Source organism: Denticeps clupeoides, chromosome 10, assembly GCF_900700375.1.
Source record: "Denticeps clupeoides chromosome 10, fDenClu1.1, whole genome shotgun sequence".
In the NCBI taxonomy this organism is placed as follows: Eukaryota; Metazoa; Chordata; class Actinopteri; order Clupeiformes; family Denticipitidae; genus Denticeps; species Denticeps clupeoides.
In genome coordinates, this window is record NC_041716.1 from 10,708,215 (window position 1) to 10,733,127 (window position 24,913).

General features: G+C 43.1%; 3 protein-coding genes across 3 annotated transcripts; all 3 read right to left on the bottom strand.

Annotated features, from left to right (window-relative positions):
• Nucleotides 1-164: 164 nt before the first annotated feature.
• On the bottom strand, nt 165-5,232 carry eif4e3 (eukaryotic translation initiation factor 4E family member 3). Its single transcript, XM_028993982.1, has 7 exons — nt 4,831-5,232; nt 3,489-3,561; nt 3,040-3,134; nt 2,862-2,922; nt 2,560-2,626; nt 2,186-2,341; nt 165-1,905 (listed from the first exon to the last, which is right to left on the bottom strand). The coding sequence occupies exons 1-7, from the start codon at nt 4,977-4,979 to the stop codon at nt 1,859-1,861; spliced, it is 648 nt and encodes a 215-aa protein (XP_028849815.1). The 5' UTR covers nt 4,980-5,232; the 3' UTR covers nt 165-1,858.
• Nucleotides 5,233-8,097: 2,865 nt separating this feature from the next.
• On the bottom strand, nt 8,098-14,397 carry rybpa (RING1 and YY1 binding protein a). The gene is made up of 5 exons (XM_028994932.1): nt 14,242-14,397; nt 13,566-13,691; nt 9,571-10,152; nt 9,355-9,447; nt 8,098-9,128 (listed from the first exon to the last, which is right to left on the bottom strand). The coding sequence occupies exons 1-5, from the start codon at nt 14,265-14,267 to the stop codon at nt 8,879-8,881; spliced, it is 1,077 nt and encodes a 358-aa protein (XP_028850765.1). The 5' UTR covers nt 14,268-14,397; the 3' UTR covers nt 8,098-8,878.
• Nucleotides 14,398-16,258: 1,861 nt separating this feature from the next.
• LOC114798442 (solute carrier family 26 member 9-like) lies at nt 16,259-24,609 on the bottom strand. The gene is made up of 21 exons (XM_028994164.1): nt 24,497-24,609; nt 23,926-24,092; nt 23,685-23,824; nt 23,433-23,543; nt 23,165-23,340; nt 22,781-22,945; nt 22,129-22,281; nt 21,638-21,720; nt 21,398-21,545; nt 21,172-21,285; nt 20,948-21,025; nt 20,755-20,850; nt 20,440-20,546; nt 20,290-20,359; nt 20,072-20,164; nt 19,804-19,941; nt 18,930-19,169; nt 18,790-18,844; nt 18,244-18,380; nt 17,115-17,177; nt 16,259-16,327 (listed from the first exon to the last, which is right to left on the bottom strand). The coding sequence occupies exons 2-21, from the start codon at nt 24,048-24,050 to the stop codon at nt 16,316-16,318; spliced, it is 2,304 nt and encodes a 767-aa protein (XP_028849997.1). The 5' UTR covers nt 24,051-24,092; nt 24,497-24,609; the 3' UTR covers nt 16,259-16,315.
• Between the last annotated feature and the right edge of the window lie 304 nt (nt 24,610-24,913).

The window sequence follows — 24,913 nt, forward strand, 5'->3', positions numbered from 1 at the left end:
ATGGGTGTAAACCGGAGAACCAGGAGGAAGCCCACACAAACACAGGGAGAGCATGCCAACACAAGGTCCGAGCTCACAACCTTGGACGTGTGAGACCACTGGCGTGCCACCATCTGTGCCACCTGGAAAACCTCTGAAGGGAAATGACACATATGCACACCACATTTTTACAAGTAAAGTTGTGCAGTTTTTTGTTTTTTTATTTCATCAATAGATCAAACCCTATGAGCAAAAATATTCCATTTATAATGTAACTGATTAAATACAGTAAAATAAACAGAACATTCTAAGACTGAAACCCTGGGAGAACACAAGGCACCATTCCCGAAGATTAACAATCAGTATGAGGTCTCAGATTTTAACTGGGAGCCCTGGATTGACAAAAAAAAAACCCCAGAACAATAAAAATATTAATTTCAGCACTTGTAAAAAGAAAAACCATTATGTCAAGGCTGGCTTTTCCCTCTCTAAACATTCGCTGCACAAAAATGTGTCCTCCCCTTTCTGCCAGAACACGATGGACTTTATGACAATTGTGCTTTTAGTGCATTTTTTTCCACATAGAGAATGTACACAGTCATAAAGCTGGACTCTGATTCATATCGTGGGAACGCTTTAAAATGTGTGACAAGACTGAGGCAGAGAGACTCCTGCACCAGCGGGATTTTGGCAGGGGCCAGGGCGCGCAGCCATTGCTCTTTAGGTGCAGCTTTTAACACAAACACAGCAGGTGAACAGAAACACATTGTGAAGAGACAAAGAGGTGAGGCAGTCTCTTTGGTTACAGAGAAACAAACACACATTCAGCCATACTCTCCACTGATCACAAAGGCGTTTTGTACATCAGTCCCATTATTTAACGTTCCCTCCCCGAACTCACGGGACGATCATTTCATTGCAATAAAACGTGAAGGAGCACTACTGGTTTGAAGATGGTCCGAGGTGTGCCAGAAATCACGCAGAAAAATAAAACTCAGGCATTATAGCATCAGCCCAAGACCAGGTTCAAAACGTATAAAACTAAATCGCTATGTTAAGGACCGCTCAGCACAAGACCAACTCAGGAAAAGTACTGCATGAAAAACCGTTCCATATTCTTCCTTGAAATTGTGCTATGGCTCCAACCTATAAATTCATTTGTATAAAATGGGGAGTTAAAAATGATATCTGAGGAGTTCCAAATGCATGTGGAGGTTTTGTAGCCTGGGAGTAGCCACAGTATGCACCAACATATGTTGGGACATATGGCAATAATATTGCATACAGGCATTTAGAAATGCACATTTAGTTAATGAAACTGTCGGTGTCGGTTTTGAGTCGTTGCCCTACCAATTTCCCCGCAGACGGGTTATGAGAAGTAGTGTGCAATACCCTGAATCAAGAAAAAAAAAAAAAAAAAAAAAACACAACTCTTTAAAATATACATGATGGTTAAATTAGAGAAGTATTAAAAACCGCTAAACAAGGCTCAACATAGAACAGCAAGTGTTACTACAGAGAGCCTGACACAAACACTCAAAACACACACAGAGAAAAGCCCCAGCAAATATGCTCTACTGGAATATAATGTATTTCACATGCTACTCTTATGTGATCCACTGCTCCTCTTTTCAGTATTGCCCATAAAACACGGCTGGGGGGGGGGGGGGGATCAGTGTGCACCATCACACGTTCACCAGCAAAATCCGGACATGAAACACAGTTGTAACATCTTCAGTTCTCCAGGCTGATGTGGCTGTGGACACAGTAGACCAACTCATCATCTCCTCTCAGACAGCAGAATTCAGAAATGTAGAATTGAGTCCTTAATCCTCTAACACAGAGTGAGATAAAAGCAGAATTGGATGTGCAAAGCGTGCTAATGTCTTGAACGGCCTCCTTCAAATGCATGGTGCTCCTCGTGTGCTGTTGCGAAAAAGAAAGACACCGTCTTATCAGTCATGAGCACCATCCATTGCTGTATGTAGGCGTGATAGTTGGTGTCAACGAGTGCTTTGAAAAGTTACTAAGCCCACCACTACCAGCACTGCTTTTGTAAATGTAAATATTTTACATTTAAGGCTCATATTAAATCCTTGAACCATATTTCCAATATTTAAAAAAAGCTTGGGACAGCCTGATGTGAAAATCATTTAAAGACAAATGAGTACTGAACAACCACAATAATTAAATTCCAACTACTTACGCTTATAAAATACTGCTTTAAATGATATCTGTGGCAGAAGTTCATAGATTCTTCCTAGGATCTTTGCTTCATTGGCAAAACAGGCATTACCATTCCAGACTTGAACAACATCCTCCCTCTCCCGCACACTAACACTGACACCAACAACTTCATCCCCTGAAACCAAACAAGAACACAGATTTACTCATTATTAGCTGTGTGAAAAGTTGTCATCACAACTAGAGCCAAAAATTGTGACAAAAACTTTTAATAAAAAATTATCTAAAATAGTCGGACAAAGGAAAGACCCATAAAAATGTTGCTGTGCAGAGGATTTTGACTAAAAAGTGTATGTTCAATATAAACATTGGTCAAAGGAGACAAAAAAAACCTACCTGAAGCACAATAATCAGTAAACTGTTCACCAATGGTAGCCAGCAGCAACTCTTTCCAAACAGCAGACTACATGAAAAGTATTTGTATTACCACCATTTTCAGAAGGAGCATGAAAAAATATTTGACACACAAAATGACAGAAATGTAAAAAAAAAAAAAAAAAGACAAAGAAATCAATCAAATAAATATAATTTTAAATTTTTCATATTCTAAATGCCTATATGTATTTCATTTTACATTTTTTAATTGTGAGTATAACTATACTCAAATATTACAAAATATGTGAGCATAATTAACCTACCGTGCTTTCTTTGGGCACTTTCATTTTCCAAACTCCACCTTTTGCATTGCTTTCTTCTTCCCTGGATGTGAGTGAAAGCAAAAGTTTCTAAATCTGAACAGAATGCAAAATATGATATTACTAACATGGCCATTATGTTGTCTCAGTGAGATCGCTAGGTTGGGGGTGAATGACGCACCAGAGTGGTCTTCGCTCCCCTCTCATTAAGTGGTAGCTACACCTCAAAGGCAGGTAGGACACAGCCGGGATATTATTATAAACACTCCAGAAACTCTGTATAAATGAGAGAAATGAAAGGGCATGAGTCACGTTGCTGTGTAAAATGCTGACTGTAACAATCAGTCCCAAATATGAAAATGACAAAAACTTACTATCCAAATATAATTTTTTTAAAGTTTCCGAATGGGATGCATTTTGAAAAATGAGAAATAATCCTAATAACCCTTACAGAGCAAGGGTGTGGGGTGTGTTGCATCCTCATCTGAGTGTTCTGAGTGCACTTATAAAAGGAGAGCATATCAGCAAAAGGTATTGGACTATTTCTGTAACAGGAGGCTAGTGTCACCTGTCATGGAGGACAGGCACGCTTTAAAGGGTGGCCGGGGTCATTTTGGAAACATCACTTGCCTGGACAGTCTGTACTGTGTAGATCTTTTTCAGGTTCGATTCACATTCTGCCGCTGTTGTGCCAGGCAAAGACCTGAGAGTGAGAAAGACAAGAGGGTTAAAAAAATAAATAAAACCATAAAAGCTGCCGTCTCGCAGCTCATTCTGCCACTCGGAATAGCCGGCCCGGCTGCGCTCCTATCTGAAAGGTCAGCGGACAGAGAGTGATCGCGTGCTGCTTTCGCTCAGTGACACCAGACAGACAGCTGGTACACAGGACTTTGACCAGATCCGGTGAACAACAAGAAAAAGAAAGAGAAAAACCGCCGTGCACTGCATAATCGTGCAGGATATATCACCTGGACAGTATTATATCGTCACCGCCACACTAACTCTCGAACTGTTCTCCGTCCATGCTGGCAGAGCCAAAGTTAACCCTATACGTCGTATACATATTAACCAGATCCAATATTAACCAGTGAAAACGATCTAAACCATCCAAGTCGCAAGAAATTTTTCTTATCGTGACCAAAACCCTGTCATTAACCAAATCCTTATCCTTAATTAACCAAACATGATGTAGAAGATCATTCATTATGTTACAGACTTGGGAGAGACCAATCCCCAGTTCTTCCAACATGTCTTTAGATATCGACAGTCATATGCAATTATTGCCACTCTCCAATCAACCTGAATGATGTGGGGTAAAATACATGTTTTAGATGGTCATTTAGACACGCCAGTGACATCCACATGATATGTAAACACTATTATATATGCCTTTATTCAGGGTAAACAACATAATCACAAAGTTTGTTCAAAAACCTGTTTCTGGGGGACCATCTGAAGGGATGACAATGTCGACTAGCACTGCATTCTTGGTAATTCCGAACCGGTCAGACAAAGTGAAAGCAAAGCACACAGGGAACCGGCAGAATCAGAGCATTTACGATCAGAATTTGCTTCTATATCTCCCCCTGTTAATGTCAGCTTCAACTTGTCAGGGTTTAATATTCCTTCTGCGTTACCAGTGAGCAGACAATAGAGTACATTACGTACAGGTGGATATGAAAGAATGTGCCCGGAATATGCCCCATGCTCCAAAGCAAACTGGCAAGACAAACACTTGGTGCATTCTCGGGAATGGTGGGGGGTGTCTAGATTTCATACTTTCGAGTCTTCCCAGACTGTTCCCTGCTGTAGCTCAGTTAGCAGGCCAGACAGACAGAAAGACAGACAGACAGACAGACAGGAGGGCCTGTGCGGGCGAAGATATTTACTCGCCACAGACACCAACCAGTTTTTAATTCCTGTACAGAACCCACATAATAATAATAATAATAATAATAATAATAAACAATACCTATCCAGCCAAAATGTCCACGGCGAGTGCAGAGGCAGGGACGTGGCGTCCTCCTCGTCTTTAATGGTGATGTTGTCCAGCTCCCTCTCGTCGATGTGGATGTTATTTTCAGCGCTCAGCTGCAGGTTAGGTGCTGCAGGGACCGCCATTTTTTTTTTTTTTTAATAAAATGAGACGATAACTGAGACGGCGAAGTTTCTGCGAGAGACAAATTGTCCTCCCGAGATGGGCTAAGGGCCGGGGGGGCTGGGGGAAGCGACGCTAGCGCTGCTGACTCATTTGGTGCTCGTCCCCGTCCTGCGCGCGTCCCCGTCAAAACAACAACAACAACAACAAGAAGAAAACACGCGACGCTGCGCGCTGGACGAGCTCCGCACAGGAAGTGAGGCGCCGCGCGTGCACGCGCGTGCTCGCGCGCTCCCGGCGAGGGCCGAGACGGTGTGTTGCCAGGTCCGCGCCTTCTACGCAACGTCCTCGCCACAAGTACAGCGACAAGTTCACTGCTTGTATGCCGCGGGTCAGCGTTTTCTCTCGCTAGTGGCTGGTTTGGAGAACGCGATATGGAATACGATTCCTCGCCTTATTCTATCCAGCCTTGGTGGTTTAAATGTCTTATATGCAAATGTAATGTAATGTGAAGATTCTCAGTCATCCAGGTGAATTTGTCTGAAAAGTTGAGTCATGGCGACTGGACTTTCTTTCTTTAATGTAGAGACGTTTCATTCTGCACCCACAGAACTTTGTCAATCTGCATTTATCTGCATTACAATGTCAGGCCCACAAATATTTTATTTGGAACAGTAAGGACATTATGTATAAACACTAATCTATCTTCTGCAATTATTGGTTCCACATAAACGTTCTTTTGGTTGATCGGTTGTTTAATGAGAAGGGTTTTATCACAGCATTATAGTCGCATCCGCTTTCTCCAGTGGATTTCCCCCTCACAGTAAGAACAAGTCATTGTGAAACACTGCAGCACAGCACAGTTTTAACCATCACCCCTGGTGAACAGTGGGCATGACAGGCGCCCGTGGAGCAGTGTGTGGGGACGGTGCTTTGCTCAGTGGAATCCTGAACCAGGCCTGCTTCCTTATCCGCTAGGCCATTTCTCACCCTAATGAACCTCAGTGAGGTTTCTTATGAGCATTCTGTTTATTTATTCTGCCGCTGTCCAGTTAAGATTTTTTTTTGGTTGGACTTTTGTTCTTATATTAAGTCGAATATTGATAGAAAGTTTATTTTGGAGGGATGTACTGTTTGGCCTTCTAGAACCTACAATTTTTTTCACCTCACTCTCTAATTTACTGATCCTTTTGGCTAAATTTCACATTAATAATGTAGATTTAGAACCCCAGTTTACTATTCCTCAGTCTAAAAAAAAGTTAATTTGACATGAATCATTTTTCAGCTTGTATTGGTTGTTTCTCTACTTTTCATTTTGCCCCCTTGTATAGTTCCGTATAGTATAAGACATCGTTCACTGACACAGCACTGCAAAAACCACATTCTGTGCAGTTCAAAGTCAAAACCAGAGGAGGGCGCTAGTTATTGTGTAGCTAATAAGGTGTAAGTTGATCTTGGGTTGCTCAAAGACAGCTGTGACTATGCAAGAAATGATGGAGTTAATTTAGGTGGGTTAAAGTATATGCAATATAAATACAACTAACATGTTAAGATTAGTGGTGAAAAGTCATTTCATGGAGTGCAAATAAGTAAATTTTTACAGTGCAATTCCAATAGCGTTTTTGGCCCATTTTGGATTGCATGTACAGTACAGGCCAAAAGTTTGGACACACCTTCTCATTCAATGTGTTTTCTTTATTCTCATGACCATTTACATTGGTAGATTCTCACTGAAGGCATCAAAAATATAAATGAACACATGTGGAGTTATGTACTTAACAAAAAAAGGTGAAATACGATGTTTCATGTTCTAGTTTCTTCAAAATAGCCGCCCTTTGCTCTGATTACTGCTTTGCACACTCTTGGCATTCCAACAGTCTTGAAGGAGTTCCCAGAGGTGTTTAGCACTTGTTGGCCCCTTAGTCCAGCTCACCCCAAACCATCTCGATTGGTTCAGGTCCGGTGACTGTGGAGAACAGGTCTCCACTTTTTGTTAAGTACATAACTCCACATGTGTTCATTCATAGTTTTGATGCCTTCAGTGAGAATCTACCAACGTAAATGGTCATGAAAATAAAGACAACACATTCAATGAAAAGGTGTGTCCAAACTTTTGGCCTGTTCTGTACATGAACACAGTAGAAATAAGTGTCGCTGTTTTTTCTTGAACAGTTAAAATGAAACCACAACAAATGAAGTAGCTGATTTAAAGCACTTCTCTAAACCGAAATGAAGGACATTCATTTGCCATACCCATAACCATATACAACATGCACAACAAGGCTGGACTGACAATCGTATAAGTTGAAGTGTGTCAGTATATGTGAAGTGCAAAGCCTCTGTGGACCATGGTCATCACCATCTTATTTCATATCGATTTGAACTGTTAAGTGGCTCCAAGATTGCATACAATTTCTGCTGCTTATATTTAACTGACTAGTAAATGCACCTATACAAAAAAAATTAAACATACACATTTTAAAATTAATATTTGTGATTATATTTATATGTGTTCTGTGGTTATAATCAGTGTCGTACAAGCAAAATCATTAAGCAAAAAGGTTTTATTTTAAGGTCAGTGGTTATGGTTATGCCACATTTCAACAAGCAAGTGATACATTATGTGTCAAAAACTGTAACCATCTTTACACAGTAAATTAGGGTTACGAATCCTACACAAAAACAGTATTGCTCACGCAATCAACCAACAAAAACGTTTCATTATATTCAGATTTTTAAAAAGCTGGCTGTCCTGAAGAAGATTGTATACATATTTTAAAGTGTGTATATTTAAACACAGCTCAGATAACATCTCGTACAGGACTACAACACCACAGATATGCAAAGCTTACACAGGGTCATACACTTGCATTTTAGAAATGATTTAAGCTGGCAATGATGAACTCATCCATTTCATTCCCATTTATGGCACATATATTTATTTATCCTTTTTTTTTTTACCTTAGTTTGTAAAATTAAATATAATTGCCTTTGAGCAGTATCAGATTTAGCGTTTTATATTTCTCCAACACACATAATTAAATTACCTCTATTGATAGTGATTTCAGTATGGATTTGTTCTATTTATTCAAATTAAAGTCAAAATGACTGTTTTATAAATTGTTCCAACAACCACATACGCTCGGCAAAAATGAATTCTTTATTTCAAACGTCACATTATTTTAAAATCCAACTTGTTTGTAGGTATACATATTTTTTGACAATTCAATAAATAAACAAGTGTAAAATATACAGTAAATACTTAATATTTCATTTCTATATATTTATAAGGGAAAAAAGCTATTATCTTTCATCCATGGGATAATAATAATACACTTAATGCTTCAATAAAAAAATTAAGGGCTTGCCATCAATTGCAATGAATACTCACTCTAAAAAGATTTCCATGTGTGTTTCACCGACAACACACAGTACGACAACAGAAAAAGAAAGTCGGCCCGAGGCTGCTCGACATCTGCAATGACAATTGTTGATTTACACAGTAACAATCGCTTAATTACATGTTGTGAGTTGGATGTGTGTGCAGTCACATGACTCTGTGTGAAAATCGGTGACGACAAAGTTCTTTGTCTCTGAAGCAACAGCAAGTAATAAACACAATTTGGCAATGCTAAGGCTTTAAAAGTACATTTTTTCATTTAAATAGATATTTTAAAAAACTGACTTCACAACACTGATTTATAGCCATTTTCAGACTAAGACAGGACCTAAATGTCCAGGGGGGTTTTACAACTGGACAGTTCGACCCAGCTGCTGAGACAGTTTTAATGTCCAGAAGTCTGCTTCTGCCATAACGTGCATCCCTTCATTCCTTCCGTTCTTCCATCCCAAGCAGACATGTCAGTCGGCTGCCTGTGCCGGGACTCACAGCTTAGAAGTTGGACTGGGGACCACCGTCCACTCAGTAGGTGTCATCATGTCGGGCAGAGAGATCGCCGCGGGGCGTGGAGGCTCGGGAGGAGCCCCGGTCGGTGCTCTCCGAGCTGGAGGTGTGAAGTTGCTGATCGGATCCTGCGCTAGAGGTCACTGTAGAAGAGGACGTGGATGAAGAACGCGCCTTTTCTTTGAAGTCTGTGATGATGACGGTCACGTTGCCCACGGTTATAGCGAGCTGCTGGGCGGTGCTTCGGTCAATATTCTTCAGCTTGGGTCTGTGTGACAAGAGATACACCCAAAACATATCATTTAAAACGGTCTCTAGACAATAATGAAACTTTTAGGAAGTGGTACGGATTATCCCAACATCTGACCATTTACGAAGGTCATGGTGCAAACATGCAAACACCAATGTCAATACAACGGTATTTGGGTTTTAGAACAACAATTACAATATAGTGTGTGTTTCGTTCTGCGCTGCCTTTAATGTACGGGGCTCACCGGGAGACGAGGCGGTTGTTTTTCTTCGTAGTCGATTTCCCCGATTTCACACTGGTCTTTTCACTGGCAGTGCTTTTACTGGTTAACTTGGGTCTGCAGAAACCACATCACATGACCAGCATAATGAGTACAAGAGTCTTCCTCAGCATACTAATGCATGACACGTTGAAGAAAAATAAAAAACCAAACGTATCGAAATACGAGGGCAGCACATACTTTGTGTTTTTGACCGGAGGTTTCTTGTTGGGAGACGGTCCTACTTTGGGCTTTGTTTTGGCTTTGTCAGACTCCTTCTCGGCCTTCTCTCTCTTCGGCTTCTCCCTGTCTGAACACACCCGGTCAGGCTGAGGAGCTTCCGAGCCGCTTGAGTCCAGATGATCTCGGTCCATGTGTGCTTTGCTGGGCCGCACTTTCTCCAGCTCTGCTCTGTCAGACTCCTCTCTCCCCGCCCACCCACAGTCCATCTGATCCCGGTTCAGTGGTCCTTGCTCGCGTTCCCTACTGTGGTCGTACTGGTGTTTCTCAAGTCCGGCCGGGCCGCACTTGCGCTCTTTGTCTGCGTGCATTCTCTCGGGCCCGCCGTCCTGGGGGAGCCGATCGGTCTGGTCGCTGTCCAGGTGGACGCTGCTCAGCCTGTCCGAATCCGAGTGGTCTGTATCAAGGTGGTCCTCGTCTGGCAGGTCCATGTCCTGCCGCTCTTTGTCGGGTCTCTCCCTCCTCTCTTTCTTTGGCGGTGGAGGCGTGGCAAACTGCTGTGCCACCTGCTGGGCGACGAGCTGTGAATTTATCCTGGGTTTTCTGGAGGACCCACGGGGGAACAAGGAAGCATGAGAGCACGTAATTCATCACATCATTTAAACAGTCGCACGCAGCCCTAAAGCTACCCTCTCTACCAGGACTTAGTCCAATACATTGAATTAGCATTAATCTCGGTATAGATGGTCCAAATAACCCGTTCTTTCACTCATTTTCTCACGGAGAAATGAGACTGCCTCACTGCATTGTGTATTGAGACGGATCTCACGATGCGATACGTGGGTCACGACACCATTATATCAGGATATATTGTGATACTGTACATATTGCGATTATCCAAAGGCTAACCTGTAGTAGCCTTTGGTGGTAGTAGGGTGGTAGGGTAGTAGTAGCCTATGAACCAGAAGACCCAGGTTCAAATCCCACTTACTACCATTGTGTCCCTGAGCAAGACACATAACCAGGGGGGGGACTGTCCCTGTAACTACTGATTGTAAGTCGCTCTGGATAAGGGCGTCTGATAAATGCTGTAAATGTAACTATAAAATGTAAAAACTGAGCCGATATACAAGGTGCTGTGTACGAACAGCGTGGATCATATTACGTTAATAATAACTCAGAACTGAATTTTCGACTAAATTCGATATTTGATATCCTGTATCGATACAATATCACCATGTAAAATATCATGATATATTGTTGTATCTATATTCTCTAACACTCCTACTGTGTAATGAATTTTTTTTGGCGCCAGACTTCGTATTGTGGTCATTTGTGGATTAATTCCTGGCTCCCAGACTCTCGTGCTCCCACATACCTCGCTGCTCGGACATCCCCTCGACCTGGTGGTTTTTTTTAGGCCCCCTGACACCTCGCCCAGCCAGGACCCACTCTCCAGTTCAACTACACCGTAAACCGATTATTATTCATCCGCTGGTTCTGTAATCAGCGGCGGGCGTGACGCTGTTCCCGTTGGTCACCCCCCCCCAATCCACGTACACGCGCTGTGCAGAAGTTCACCAAACATGTCTGAAAACGTGCCCCATGGAGCCGACACTGACAGGTTTATATGCCTTAGCAGTAGCCCTTTTAGACAATCGTCACTCACACCACATTTTTTTGGAATTGCAGCAAATGGCAGGAAAAAAAATAAATGCCCCCATTAATTTAAAATGTGTTAAACCTAAAATGTAAGCTATTTGTAGCGATTCGCTGTAGGGAACGTGTAAATGATTCTGACGCCCCTGCTCTAATCAGCCATGTCCTGTCATAATTGAATCACCGCCTCGCGCCACGTCGCCTAATCAACGTCTCATTAGCCGCCCCCGCCCACCAGCCATCGCCATTTGAAGCGCGGCACCGCGTTGACAATCGGAATCGCCACGCGCAAACACCCTCGCTGTCCGTCAACCAACCAAGCTCCGGTTTGTCCTGCGCGGCGTAATCAACATGGTCCGCACGGGACACGTCGGGATTAAAGCGTTTTGCATATCGCTGTGCAAAATGTGAAATGCAACGGTGTCGTAACGCAGGATGCGTCCTCTCCGCGAGAATGGGGCGGTCGCGGCCTAGCGGTTAAGGAAGCGGCCGCGTAATCAGAAGGTGCCACTGAGGTGCCACCGAGCGAAGCACCGTCCCCCACACACGCTGCTCCCCGGGCGCCCGTCATGGCTGCCCACCGCTCACCATGGGTGATGGGTTAAAAGCAGAGGACACATTTCGCTGTGTCACCTTGTGCTGTGTTTCACAATGACAATCACTCCACGTTCACGTTTCGAGAATGGTGGGCTCGGCCAATATCTTTACGCCCCTAGTGTAAGCACCCAAGCACGTTTGATTTTCACAGAAATGGTTTTTAATTAAATAAACACAAAAAGTGTTTTACTGCCGGTCCTTATTGGCGTCATTAAAGAAGAGAGGAAAAATGCTCCTGCTCTCCGCAACCAGATTTGAGTGCCTTTAGATAATTAGGACATTCAGGCCAAGCGCTCCCTTACACGTTGTGTTTTAATTAGCGCATTTGGCCCAGAACACACCGGCACTCCGCTCTCTCCCGTCAAAGAAGGGCGTTCCGCTGCCATAAGCAACATGGCTTTTGCTCAGATCCCGACTGCTCATGTCGGTGATAACCAGCGAATGCATCCGTCCTCCTAAACAGCAGGTGGGACCGAGCTCATGCACGTCACATGACCATAAGGCAGATATTTTTCCCACCAAGGACCGTGTCTCAAAGCAATACAAAACTTACATGGAATGCTCAGATTTCTGTGGCCCGGACACATGAGACCTCTGTCGCAAAAAATTCAATTGTCCTTTGTCTCGCCAGCCATTTACATTTACAGTATTTACCAGACGCCCTTATCCAGAGCGACTTACAATCAGTAGTTGCAGGGACAGTCCCCCCTGGAGACACTTAGGGTGAAGTGTCTTGCTCAGTGACATGATGGTAGTAAGTGGGGTTTGAACCTGGGTCTTCTGGTTCATAGGCGAGTGTGTTAAGCACTAGGCTACTAGCACCCGTTGTAAAAGTGGAAGATGAAAGGCTGACAAGCGGGCGTCGCCATGCCCACCATGTTGCGATCGAGCGAACAGCTCACAAAAATAATTAATGTGACTCAAGAATGAATCCCACCAGTCGTGGAGGGGAGCTGTGACCCGTCAGTCGGTCTCCCACAGTTCCCACCCCCACCGGGCCGACTCGACGGAGGCTGACAAATGACTTGTAACAACCAGCGATTATTCAGTTCCAAAGCGCTCGTGGGGGCAGTGGTGGCCTAGCGGTTAAGGAAGCGGCCCCATAATCAGAAGGTTGCCGGTTCGAATCCCGATCCGCCAAGGTGCCACTGAGCAAAGGTGCCGTACTGCGCCTGTCATGGCTGCCCACTGCTCACTACGGGTGATGGTTAAAAGCAGAGGACACATTTCACCGTGTCACCGTACGCTGTGTATCACAGTGACAATCACTTCACTTCACTTTATTTTACAAACTGGGAGGAGGCAGACGAAAACCAGGCAAAAACTACAGATTTGGGTAGAACAAGGTGTCCCCGTGACAGAACGGGATGACATTTTTGTCGTCCTTGAATGGGAAGGGCACCCCAGCGCACCGCCAGGGACGCTTTACTCCACGCGTTACGGCGTGCAACGCGCGCCCAGGGTGGAAATGATCCGATGACGCTCCCACGCTGCATACCGCGGCGACACCCAAATGTCACCGGCACATCACCAGACGTAACTGCGATTACGGCGGCCAGCGGCCTTTCCAGGTCCTGCCACTCTTTCTGTTTCCAGCTCCCGGCGCCGAAACTCTCAACCAGCTAAACCCTCCGCGCCGCGAGGGTTTAATCCACCGGTGCTGGGAAATAAAAGAAGGGAGGCGAGGCGAGGCCTTCCCATCAGGGGCGTTATAAGGCGTTATAACGCGCGCCCCCGTCTGCCACCACGGAGCCGCTTACCTTGTGGAGGTGCCTTTCCGCACATCGCAGATGCTGCACTTGAACGCCTCGGCGCTGTTTTTGTACGTGCACACGCTGCAGTCCCAGAATCCGTAGTCGAGCGAAGCCTTGGCGTGTCTTTTTGGCCTGGGCGACGCAACAAAAAGAGTAGACTGTCACACAAAAAAAAAAAAAAAAAACACACACACACACACATATATATATATAAGGGGGGATTTCGGTGCATGCACCCCCTTTTTTTTTTCCCCGACGCCCCCCAATAATGAGCCTATCGATTAGTGGCCATGCGTGTAATCTGCCGGTCCGACATTAAGTCGACGACGTTGTCTCAAGTCTTGTGCTCGTTTTTTTTTCTTCTTCTCCTGCGCAGAAACGCGTGATCCGGCGGCGCCGTGGGAGCGGTGGGGGGAACGGGAGAAAATTCCCTTTGTCTGAACGCCGAGCAGACATCCTGCTGCTGCTGCTGCTGCTGCTGAACGCCAGACCCAGTCGGTCCGCCATAGCTGCGCCGTTCCTGCGCTCCGGCTCGAACAAGGGACGAAGCGGCGCAACAAACACGGCAAAACGACGACGTGAAGACGGACGAATAAAAAAAAAAAAAAACGCGCGAATGGGGAAACACGCCGCGCGGAATTAAAACGGTCGGGGGTTAACGAAAAAGAGAGAGCGGTGATACCTGGTCGGGCTTTTCTTGTCGCCCATAGTGGAAAGTGTCTTCCAGAGGAGGAGGAGGAGGAGGAGGAGGAGGAGAGAAGGAGGAGGAAGAGGAGGAGGAGGAGGAGGGGACCGAGTGGTTTACAGTGCGGAGCTGCGCGCCCAACGCAGACTTGCACTCGCTGACCGACTCGGGGAGGGGGGCGTGGCCTCTGCCTGTCACGTGGCCGGCGGCGCGTCCAATCGCGGGCCGAGTTGAGACGAAAAGGAACAAGCGCTGCGGACGGCGAGGCGACGTAGAGCCGGCCGTGGTGAAGGTTTCGTGGCTTCGCTGTGGCTGTGTCGAGAGCGACGCTCTCTTCTAGTGTTAGTAAGATGTAAACTATGACATGTAGTGATGGCTACAGCTGTAGTCTCTAGTCAAAAAAGTCAAAGGAAAGTGGTCACTGGAATGGATGAGGGTCACTCAAATACATTATACTGGTTCTCAATTTATTTCGAGCATATGAGTTGAGCATATGAACTGTCAGATGTGCTGTAAAAAACACATCTTGCAGCACGTAACATGCAGTACCAGATATTGATGGCATGGTACCAGATCCCACGGAGCGCTAGTGAAATCCCTACTGGACGGGGCTGTTGTCTTAGTGTTATGGCCGATCAGTGCACGTTGTGATACGCTGCAGTTGCAGAGGGTGAGAGGGGCCGACCGCGACGGACGTAAAACCCGGCTTGTTCACTCTCCCAAGCTCCCACATTCCCAGCACCTTGCTGCACATTGTCATAGAAGGTCATGCACACACCAAAGGATCTCAGTCTCCTCAGTAGGTGGACATGACTTTCGCCTAGGAAGACGTTGGAAAGAGTAAAAAATGACAAAAGGAGGTGCAATTTTGAGGGGACCATCTCGAAATACTGGGGTCTGTTGAACAAGACAGTGAATGGGGGGTGTGTGTTAGTGTTCAATATGAGTACGAGTCTGTAGAGCGTGTCATGCACTGCTCATGCAAGTTCTCTAATGACTTCCACTGGGACCCCAGGAAGTGATGAAGCATCCATAACTGTAAAGATGTTCCTCTGTCACACCGCAGGGCACCCGAGCTAACGTGAAATGAAACCCAAGGAGAGCATAGAATGTTCCTCTGAGAAAATTTGCTGTACAATTTATTACAGTTATAGGCATTCTCATTCCTTTTTAGCCTGGTTCCTTAAGTCAAGACAAGAGTGACTTGTGTATTTCACCATACCGTCTATTAAAGTTTTATTTTGCAGTTTGTCCTGGAAAGCAAAGCAATAGAGGAGCCTTGGAAATACACAGGGAAATTCTGGCTAATTTGGTTTGACTATATCATTATAAATGTAAACTTTGAGACTTCAACTTAGATTGATATTTAGAGAAGCAAATTGTTCTGGGCAAACAAATGAAAAGTCTGAAAAATCAAACCAAAACAGTTTATTACTTGTACAATGAGAAATTCCCGAATTTTGTTATATACAACACTGATTGATGAAAAAAGTAATATGGGTGTGTTGGCTGATGTTGGTACAGTGTACATGATATACAAAATGCCAGGGGAGATTCCTCAAAAGCTAAAAACCATCCTTTTTTCGAAATACTTAATTGATTAGGGCTCTTATGAATATTCAATAAATAAGATGGGTACTGAGTTATTAAACAGAGCAGGTCCCAGAGCGATGAATGAGTGGTTTTCAATGATAGACATCATAAATGAAAGTATTTGGCAAATGTGATAAATGTAAATGCCAAAGGCAACATGAGGGGCTAGCGGTTAAGGAAGCGGCGCCGTAAGGTTGCCGGTTCGAATCCCGATACGCCAACAGACATGTGTCTGTGGGTTAGGCTCATTTACATTCCTTATTGATAATGGCTCAAATCATATTAGCACTGTATTAACAGGATATTAATATTATCATGTATTGATATCCTTCCCCAGTCCGCTATATCACGATAAAAGAATGTATGCTTTTCCTAAAAATGCGGCAAAAACACACAACATGGTATTGAAACATTTCTATGTGCTTGTATGTTTTACTTCTGGATTGTTTCCGGGTTTCTTGAGCATTTGGCTTGAATGTCAGAACAGCTCCTGTTAAGAAGAAGAGATTCAGCATTGTATTTATATGCTGTGTCTTTTCATGAAGTTCCTTTTACTAGATGAACCTGGACAACTGACTTTGCAGATACGTAAATGTGATGTGTAAATGTATCATATTAAATGTTCTATTAAATTAGATCTGTAGATAAAGGTGATGTAATTGAATCACATATGCAAAACAGGAAACAGTGGAAGCCATGTCTTAGAAGGCAGAGATGGAGAGTTCTGGAAAGGCCAAGCCTGTGGGGACATTTGAATCAGGCTGTGCATGAAAGACACACTTCAATCTTCACACAACTAACGGAATTCTGCATTGAAGCATGGTGAAACCTGTCTGCTAACAGGACTGGCTTTTTATTTAAGATGTTTTCCCATGTCCACATCAGTTCTTGTACATTTTAACTTGCCTTTAGGCCCTGTTTCCGTGCTCTTGGCCATTGCGCCGTTTACGTTTATTAAACCCCCCCTTCTGTCCCTCATGTCATGTGCTGGTGTCTGCTCCTTTTGTTCTGTGACACCAATCAATGTCAAAGACTGATAAATGGTTAAAGGAGGTTATTTCAAGCAAAGAAGGAAATTGGAGTTATTAAGGCAAAGGGTGCCCTAACGTTTTCCTAAGTGGGAATTGGCAAGTTCATTATTTTGTTAAAGTAGGGAATTGCTTTTTGGTTTGGCCTTGATTATGTAATTGCTTCACCTTTATCTATAGAACAGCATATTTAACGTTTCAGTTTTTGGTTTCAACAGACTGAGAGACAGAAAAGAATTATGAACTCACCTGCTCCAAGTCCTTTTGCTCCTCCTGAATATTGAAAGCCAGCTCTCTTCTCACTCTCTCATTCTAAAAACCCAACAGGCACACACGTCAGCCATAACAGTGATATCTGGTATGTTTTCTTAGGCAAAATAAATGTGGGGGTTTTACGCCTATAGACTTATATTTTAAGTTTTTAAATGAATATTTTTATTGTTTCCAATAGGGCTTTTAGTATTTAAAGTCCTTATATTGTACTGATTTGTATGACTAAGAAGACTTCTGAAATTGTCTGAATAGTGTATTTATGTACTTTTATACTGTTGTGTAGGATATTATGTTTCTTGCAGGGCAAATCTGGTGTGGTGGTTTCAAAATTTTTTCTATACCTAAATACTGATACCTTCTTTTATTTTTTATAGAGGAAAGTGTATTTTTCTGTATTGAAATGCCATAAGCAAAATTTTTTCTTCATTGATAATGTATCATCATTTTTATGGTGACTCAATTTGCTTCAGTATCAGTTTTTTTCCTCTCTCCTCAGGCCAGGACACGTATTCAGTATCATTATCTGCTTTCTGTTCATCCTTGCAATGCACAGGTGGTGCGGTCTCAGTGTACAGAACAAAGGGTTACTGTTCACAGTCAGTGACACTCATTTACAGAACAAATACACTTTTAATTCGTATTAATAGCATTTTGTTCATTGTGTGCATAACCTTTCACAGTGCATCACTAGGATAACAGTTTAAACTAAACCTTTTAGTGAACTGTCTTCAGGATATTTCAACAGAACATCTAGAATCCGCTCTAATGAAGCTAGAAAATTTCACTGTAATTTGCTAAAACTGTCACCTGACACTAAGTTGCACAGAATTAGTCATATATTTTTTTCCAGATAGTTTGAGCGTCCTGTCTTTGTGGTTTCCTTATTTACTGTCTGCATCAGATAAAATGCTTGGAAATGACTAATGGGAAGCCACCAGAAGAAAGTACATTGGATCAGGGCACCTAATGATATATAATAACTGTCCTGACCAGGCCATTACCGGGCCATTCAATTTTGCAACGTTCATATTAGAGTTTTCTAAACCGTAAATGCGGTGGATATACAGCAGATTGAGTGAGAAGGAATCAGAAAATGATGCACTGCCTTGTCTGAGGTACTGGTGGTGGTTGACATCTGTTGGGCGAAAACAATGGCATCGTGCACAGAGAGGAACAGGTGCCCACGTGGTATACTGCCCTCTTCAAACACCCCGCCTGAATCCAGCTCATCATAGACCTGGGCTGGAATAAATAAAACACACACATACGCACACACTCTGCGTAAAGCGAAAAGAGGTAAGGTGTGGAAAAAACGAGAGCCTGCTTTCTTTTTTCATTTTCAGTCGCTATTAATTACAGTAGTGGACAAGTGCAAGTCACACTGACATTTCATAAAACAAATTTACTACTCTTTTACCAATCTCCAAAACGCTTTTACAAGCAGCTAATGATTTAAACAGAAAGGGTAGGGATGTTTTCTTAGCAAGCTGAAGGAAAGAGCATCAGACCATATGTGATGTTCTGCGTAATTAATACATTTTTTAAGCAGTAAATGTGAAAACGAAAACATAGTGCCTGCTCAGCAAATGCATTTTATAGCTATTTCGTAATGACAGAAGCCAGTAGGAATTGTATGAAAACAGGACCTTACCCTGCACATTGGCCAGAAACAGGTTGATCCCTAGCAGCTCATAACTGGTATTCATCTAGGTGGAATAATAAACATTTCAGCAACATCATGAGGACTATGGAAGTCTCTGCAATGAGTCTATTGTTAGAATCGACTCTCACCTTGGTCAGTACTTTTATGCCCATGAGATCGATGAAGCAGACCCCAGCTAGGTCTAAGATAAGGGTGTGAAATGGCACAGGATGGCTCTCCACCGTGATTGGTGGAGAATGGTCCAATGTTGGATCACTCAGCTCCGTATCCTCAAAGTGGAAGTTAACGTAGCTTGTAGGCATGGTGGTGCAGGCCACATCAGTGATGTTGATTTCAAAGTCATTTTGTAGTTTGAGTTGTGATGTGGTCTGAATGTGTGGGTTATAAAGACATTTCTTTAAGAATTAAATCACAGTTTCCAAAACCTTTCATGTCGCAAAATCAAAATAGTGACATTGACCTCTCTGAAACATTTCAAAATCTTATTCTCTCTGGTTCTGCGCATCACCTGCCAGCATGCTTTTTGCTCAGTGAACTTGAGTCATGTTGGACTAAATGGGTCTGTCTGAGGTCAGGTTGCCTTTTGTGCCCAATTCTGGTCTTGGAGACTCATCATCCAGAAAGTTTGCACTCCAAACCAAATTGATTTAGACTCAGTCCCATAATGGGCGTTTATCTACCGGTTTTAATTAATCTTCCAGTGCCCAAAAAATGTTCCATTAAAAGGGAGGACCATGATTTTGTTCTTGATAGTCAGTTAGTCGTTCATTGTAAGATGTTCCGTTTTTCCTGCAGTTTGCTGTCACTGGTGTTAAACTTGAGGCTTTGACAATGTAATGGTTGTAAAACTACAATAATATTGTAAGCAATAACCATGTAAACATTTTTGGTTGCATAAAATTACATAACAGATCACTTCTCAGTTCTTATTTGATGCGTCCTTACATTTTTGCTGTATCAAAGCGAGGTAGCAAGAACAAATTTCTTGCTCAGAACTCTTACCTGAGACTTCATGGAGACCAGCGAACTCACAGTTATCCTTCTCTTATTCTCTGCCCTCTCTTTCCCTTCAAACTCCTTCTGTTGCTTTTTCAGAAACTTCTTTCTTGCCAGAAGAAGCTTGCATGGGTCCAACCCAGTCTATGAACCCAGCAAACGTGAAATGCATAAGTGCAAAAAGTGAAACCTTTGTCATTTGATTTATTAGTTTATTTTTTGGGCTCATAGTTGCAGATGATATAGCTGTAATGAAGAAAAAAACTTTTTGTACCTTTTTGATGACCTTTCTGCGAAATATATCTGCATTGGCAAAGTATAGAGGAGAGCAGTAGCTCACTATTTTCACTCCTGTCACAGGCTTCACCTGGCAGACGAATACAGTTCAGCACACATATTATTTCCAGTGTTGCCTTCACCTATTCACCTTTTCGTAATCGCTCTGAAGTGGTGGTCATTGCTTTTTACAACGTGTAACAAGCCATTACTCACCTTACTGTAGACTTTGGGGTTTCTGTAGATGTCTGTGTCCATTATTTGAACCACTTCAGATCCATTCCGACTGGGAAGAAAAAGGAAAAATAGGTACTACAAAAAACACAAAGTCAGCTGAAGGTAAAATCCTCCTTGATTTTAACTTACAACTGAGTCTGAAAGATGACAACCAGGATGGAAAATCCAACCCCAATGGCCACGCCATATGGCAGACTCAAGAAGAAGGTTGCTAGGAAAGACACAACCCACACGCACTGTGCAAACACAAGAACAGAAGATGAACAACGGCCCCTGTTCTGCCATACTGAAATATTTCACGTTACATATATCACGTTCAAACTTTCTTCCTGTTATTTGCTTAAATATCAATTTTCTATGTATGATAAAACATTCCCATTGACACTGTTATTCCAGCCAAATTTCCATTGTTACTCTCCCTACTTTATTACAGGTATTACTCACACAGTCAAGTTTGTTCTTCTTCCACAGGTAATATGGGTCAGAGAGTTGCAGGATAGTATTCTTCAAATTCACAGCAATGAGGGCTCCAAGAACCGACTGAGAGAACAGTAAATACACGTGCAACTCAATCATGACGTTTTTTTTTTTTTAGGAGTCTCCCAAACCACATGAACAGCTTCTGACTGTGGCCTACCTTTGGTAAAGGTCTGAGGTAAGCTCCCAGGGCCAGCATAGTTACCATGACAACCAGCATCACACACAAACTGGCAAACTGGTAATCAAGAGAATGAGTGAAATAATACATGTGTATGTAATCTTATACACTTTTAGACCCATTAGTTCAAAAAGAATCACGCTGATGTGTAAAGGTGAAGGCTTGTATTAGTAAGGAAATATCTGGGTTGTGTGAGTCTGTACCTGTGATGTTCCCCCTGCACTGTCCACAGCCAGAGTGACTGACAGGGCGCAGCAGATTACGTGGATCTTGAAAAAGGCACCAAGGAAGTTACTGAAGCCGAGGGCAAGCATCTCCTAAATCCACAAAATATTGATTTCAGTGTCAAATGGGTAACAAATACATCATCTTGTTTGTCTGAAATGAATCATTTTGCCATATACTGGCAAAAAATGACTTGATGTTTACCTGGTTCGGGTCAACATCATAGCCGTGTTTGGCTGCCAGAGTTCGGCCCATGGCCAGGTTGATGACATAACCCACAATGGCCAGAGAGAAAGCCGTGCTGAGCATCTCATCCCACTGAGAAACCTTTGGCAGAACCGGGTTCGGGAAACTTGGGAACAGACAAGATTTTATGGACATTTAGGTATTGGTAGATCACAAGCTATTCATGCATTTAATGCTAACTTGGAACACGTCTCTCACCCCAGAGGAATCTGTCCAACTATGTCCATGTGGTAGATCTTTGGAAGGTCCAGGGGTCCTGAGATGGCCGTTGCCACCACCACCTAAACCGGAACGCAAATCTGTGAACTGTTGCTCATGCTACTCACGTTGTATCAAACCCACAGCACACTGGTGCCATTGCCTTCATTACTGATGAGATCAGCATTTAAAAGTAGGGTGGTAGTAGCCTAGTGGGTAAGACACTCGCCTGTGAACCAGAAGACCCAGGTTCAAATCCCACTTACTACCATTGTGTCCCTGAGCAAGACACCTAACCCTGAGTTGCTCCAGGGAGACTGTCCCTATAAATACTGATTGTAAGTCGCTCTGGATAAGGGCGTCTGATAAATACTGTAAATGTAAATGTAAATGTAAATTTAAAACCATCATCTGAACCATCTGCAAACTCCATTGCAAAGTCTGTTTACAGTTTCTTCATTGAACAACTGGGAGAATTAAGCGTCACCCACTATGATGATCTCCATGGGGATGGGGAAGGGGATTTTGTGCCGATATCGGGCACTCAGCTCCTTCACGATGATGAGCGCCACACTACTGACCAGAGCAAAGATGAGAGATGCCACGTTGGTGTGGGGCAACCCACAGCAAATGTCCACCAGTGTCTGAAACACACACACAAAACAAGTTAGAAAGCAGAGATGTTTTTCCAACATCTTGAAGGTTTATGCTGAACGTTTTCTTATCATTAACTCGTTTTAATGAGCATCTCATCAAGCAGCTTTTGATGACGACGATGACAATGATGACAAAGCAGTCATGCTACAAAAATACTAAATATGTTCCTTGCATTGGATTCTTCAAAATGGCCTCAATCTTAGTCTTCAGAACTGTCACAAAGTAGGTGTATCCAAACTTTTAACTGGTAGTGTGTATATACAAAACCCCCATATATCCTGTTTATATTCTTTGTCCAAAATTAGTTTTTACTATCTGATACATAGTGGAATATTACCAATAATGCAATATGTAGTGGAGAACGGAAATGTTACAGATATTGTGTAAAGTGTGGAAAATGGAAGGATGTGTTAGGATGTGAATGAAATCTTTGTTAAACATATGAGTCAGACACACACAGTCACGGCATGGTATCAAGGCACGTACATAAATAGTTGCCAGTGGGCCACTGTATGGTGGCACCTTGATACCAAAGATGTACTTCAGAACAGATATGAGGATTTGGAGCCCAGCTGCAGTCATGAAGCCACGGACAAATGATTCAGACAGGTAGATGGCCACAAACCCAAACTGCATCAGGCCGAGTCCGATCTGTTCAGAACAGGAGAAGCTCTTATTCTCATTAAATACAGACAACTGTATAAAATCAATTGGTCAAAGATGAAATCAAACGCATTTAAATCTGGTACATGTTTCTATCATTATGTGTTCGCTCTTGTCAGTATACATAGCTTAGATGGTGAGTAAATAAATACTTATTTATTGCATATTCATACGTAGTTCTATAGTCCTGCGCCGTAACTGTAATACCTGTATGATGGCTGTGAGGCAGGCCAGCGTGGCTGATATTCCCAGCCGGACCTGGTTCATCTGCTCCTCATCCACCTCTGTGGCATTGTTGGTAGCGTTGATGTAGGTGAAATCTGACTCTGGTGCCAGCCTGAGGCACACCATGCCCACCATAATACTGAGTACTGCAAACGTGCCTGGGGGGTATAGTGACATTTATTTCAAACGTCTGTCTAAAAGGGAAAATTTGTGACAAATGATGAAGGAAACCGGGGGCTGAGGGACTCACCAGGCACCATCTGATGCGCTGTGCCTAGGAAGAAATATGGAATGAGAGGGAAAAAGGAGGAGTACAGGCCATTAACAGGAGGCAAGTTGGCCAACAGGGCAAAGGCCATACCTGCACGAAGAATAAAGACACACACACACACACACACACACACACACTATAAATATATTATTCTCATACATTATATGATGTCAGGCTCACGCGCTGCGGTGTAAAGAGAGCACATGTAACGAAGCGAGCAAAGCCACAGACCCTGCGGCACCTGAATGGTTCCTGCGCTGACGCCGCTGATGACATCGGTCAGGAGGTGCTGCCTGGCGTTGTATTTGGGCAGCCAGCGCAGCGCGGGCAGGTGGCGAAAGAGGAGGGTCTTCATGCGCTCACCAGAGCACCTGGGAGCACACGACACACACGCAAACGCTGTAGTAGTGTGAATCTGCGCTGACGGTCGCGCACCATGTACTACAAATTGAACACAGTTTTAATTGCTTACGTAAAAGCCTTCTTCACTTTTTCACCAACTGGAAACGTCCTGGACCTTTTGTTAAACTCTTCATCAAAGTCGGACAGGCGGTACGCCGGCCTGTCGATGATATAGCGTGGGCGGGCGCGGTGCATCGTTTCAGGCCAAAGAATTCCACGATGGTGTTAATCAAAAACCTGGTGTTTAAGTAGACAATTTAAATGCATTGGTTCATCCACAATGAACGACTGATATTGTTTCTTTCCCGTCTTGAATGAAAAGGAAGTTTGCTTATCTGACCTTGAGAGCAGTTCTGAGGGCTTGTGCCACTCTAGCACTGATTACACACACGCGCTCACACTCTACCCGATTCCCTCTCACCTTGACTGAAATAGAGCATTAATTTACCCGGGTTCAAATCCCACTACTGTTGTGTCCCTGAGCAAGGCACTTAACCCTGAGTGTCTCCACGGAGACTGTCCCCGTGTAAGGACAATGTAAGGACTACACATGAAAATAAACCAGAAGAAAATCTATATGAACCATACACATAAAACACAGTCTTACAAAGTCACGTCAAGCTAATGAAAACATTAATTACCGTTTTTTGTTGGGCTCTTCATTTATTTTGGTACCATTTGGAATGAGTGTCCACAGATTCTGAGCAACGGAACTTCAAAATCTTTTTTATACCAGTTTTCCCATGGGAGGAGCCTAGAGGACATGGTATTTGCTTCAATGTTACACTTTGTCAGCTGACCAATGAAAATGAGGATTTCAAATCAGCAATAAATATTTATTTAATGATATAAGTTCATTAACTACGAATAAGCCTGCTATGCCATAAGGCTTATTTATAATAATGGTCATAGGACCTGTTAACTTAAATGCTCAGTGCATGATTTCTAAATATTTGATTTTACAACCAGGTCCAGTGTTTTTTTGATGTTTTTAAAATTTAGAATTATTATTTGGATTTTTTAAAAAATTATCCATTCAAATCGGAGACATTTTTCAC

Bases quoted from the DNA above. Each gene is read 5' to 3' on its own strand.
- rybpa (XM_028994932.1), bottom strand. From the start codon at position 14,267: ATGGGCGACAAGAAAAGCCCGACCAG. The intron at 9,448-9,570 runs GTATGTGCTGCC...TGGTTTCTGCAG, and splicing joins CCTCCGGTCAAAAACACAAA to ACCCAAGTTAACCAGTAAAA. The intron at 9,129-9,354 runs GTGAGCCCCGTA...CTTGTCACACAG, and splicing joins AACAACCGCCTCGTCTCCCG to ACCCAAGCTGAAGAATATTG.
- eif4e3 (XM_028993982.1), bottom strand. From the start codon at position 4,979: ATGGCGGTCCCTGCAGCACCTAACCTGCAGCTGAGCGCTGAAAATAAC. The intron at 3,135-3,488 runs GCAAGTGATGTT...TCATTTATACAG, and splicing joins ACACAGTACAGACTGTCCAG to AGTTTCTGGAGTGTTTATAA. The intron at 1,906-2,185 runs GTAAGTAGTTGG...TTTTCGCAACAG, and splicing joins TAAAGCAGTATTTTATAAGC to CACACGAGGAGCACCATGCA.
- LOC114798442 (XM_028994164.1), bottom strand. From the start codon at position 24,050: ATGCACCGCGCCCGCCCACGCTATATCATCGACAGGCCGGCGTACCGC. The intron at 21,721-22,128 runs GTGGGTGACGCT...GTTCCGGTTTAG, and splicing joins TCCCCATGGAGATCATCATA to GTGGTGGTGGCAACGGCCAT. The intron at 20,360-20,439 runs GTAAGTTAAAAT...TTTTCTTCCCAG, and splicing joins GTCATCTTTCAGACTCAGTT to TCGGAATGGATCTGAAGTGG.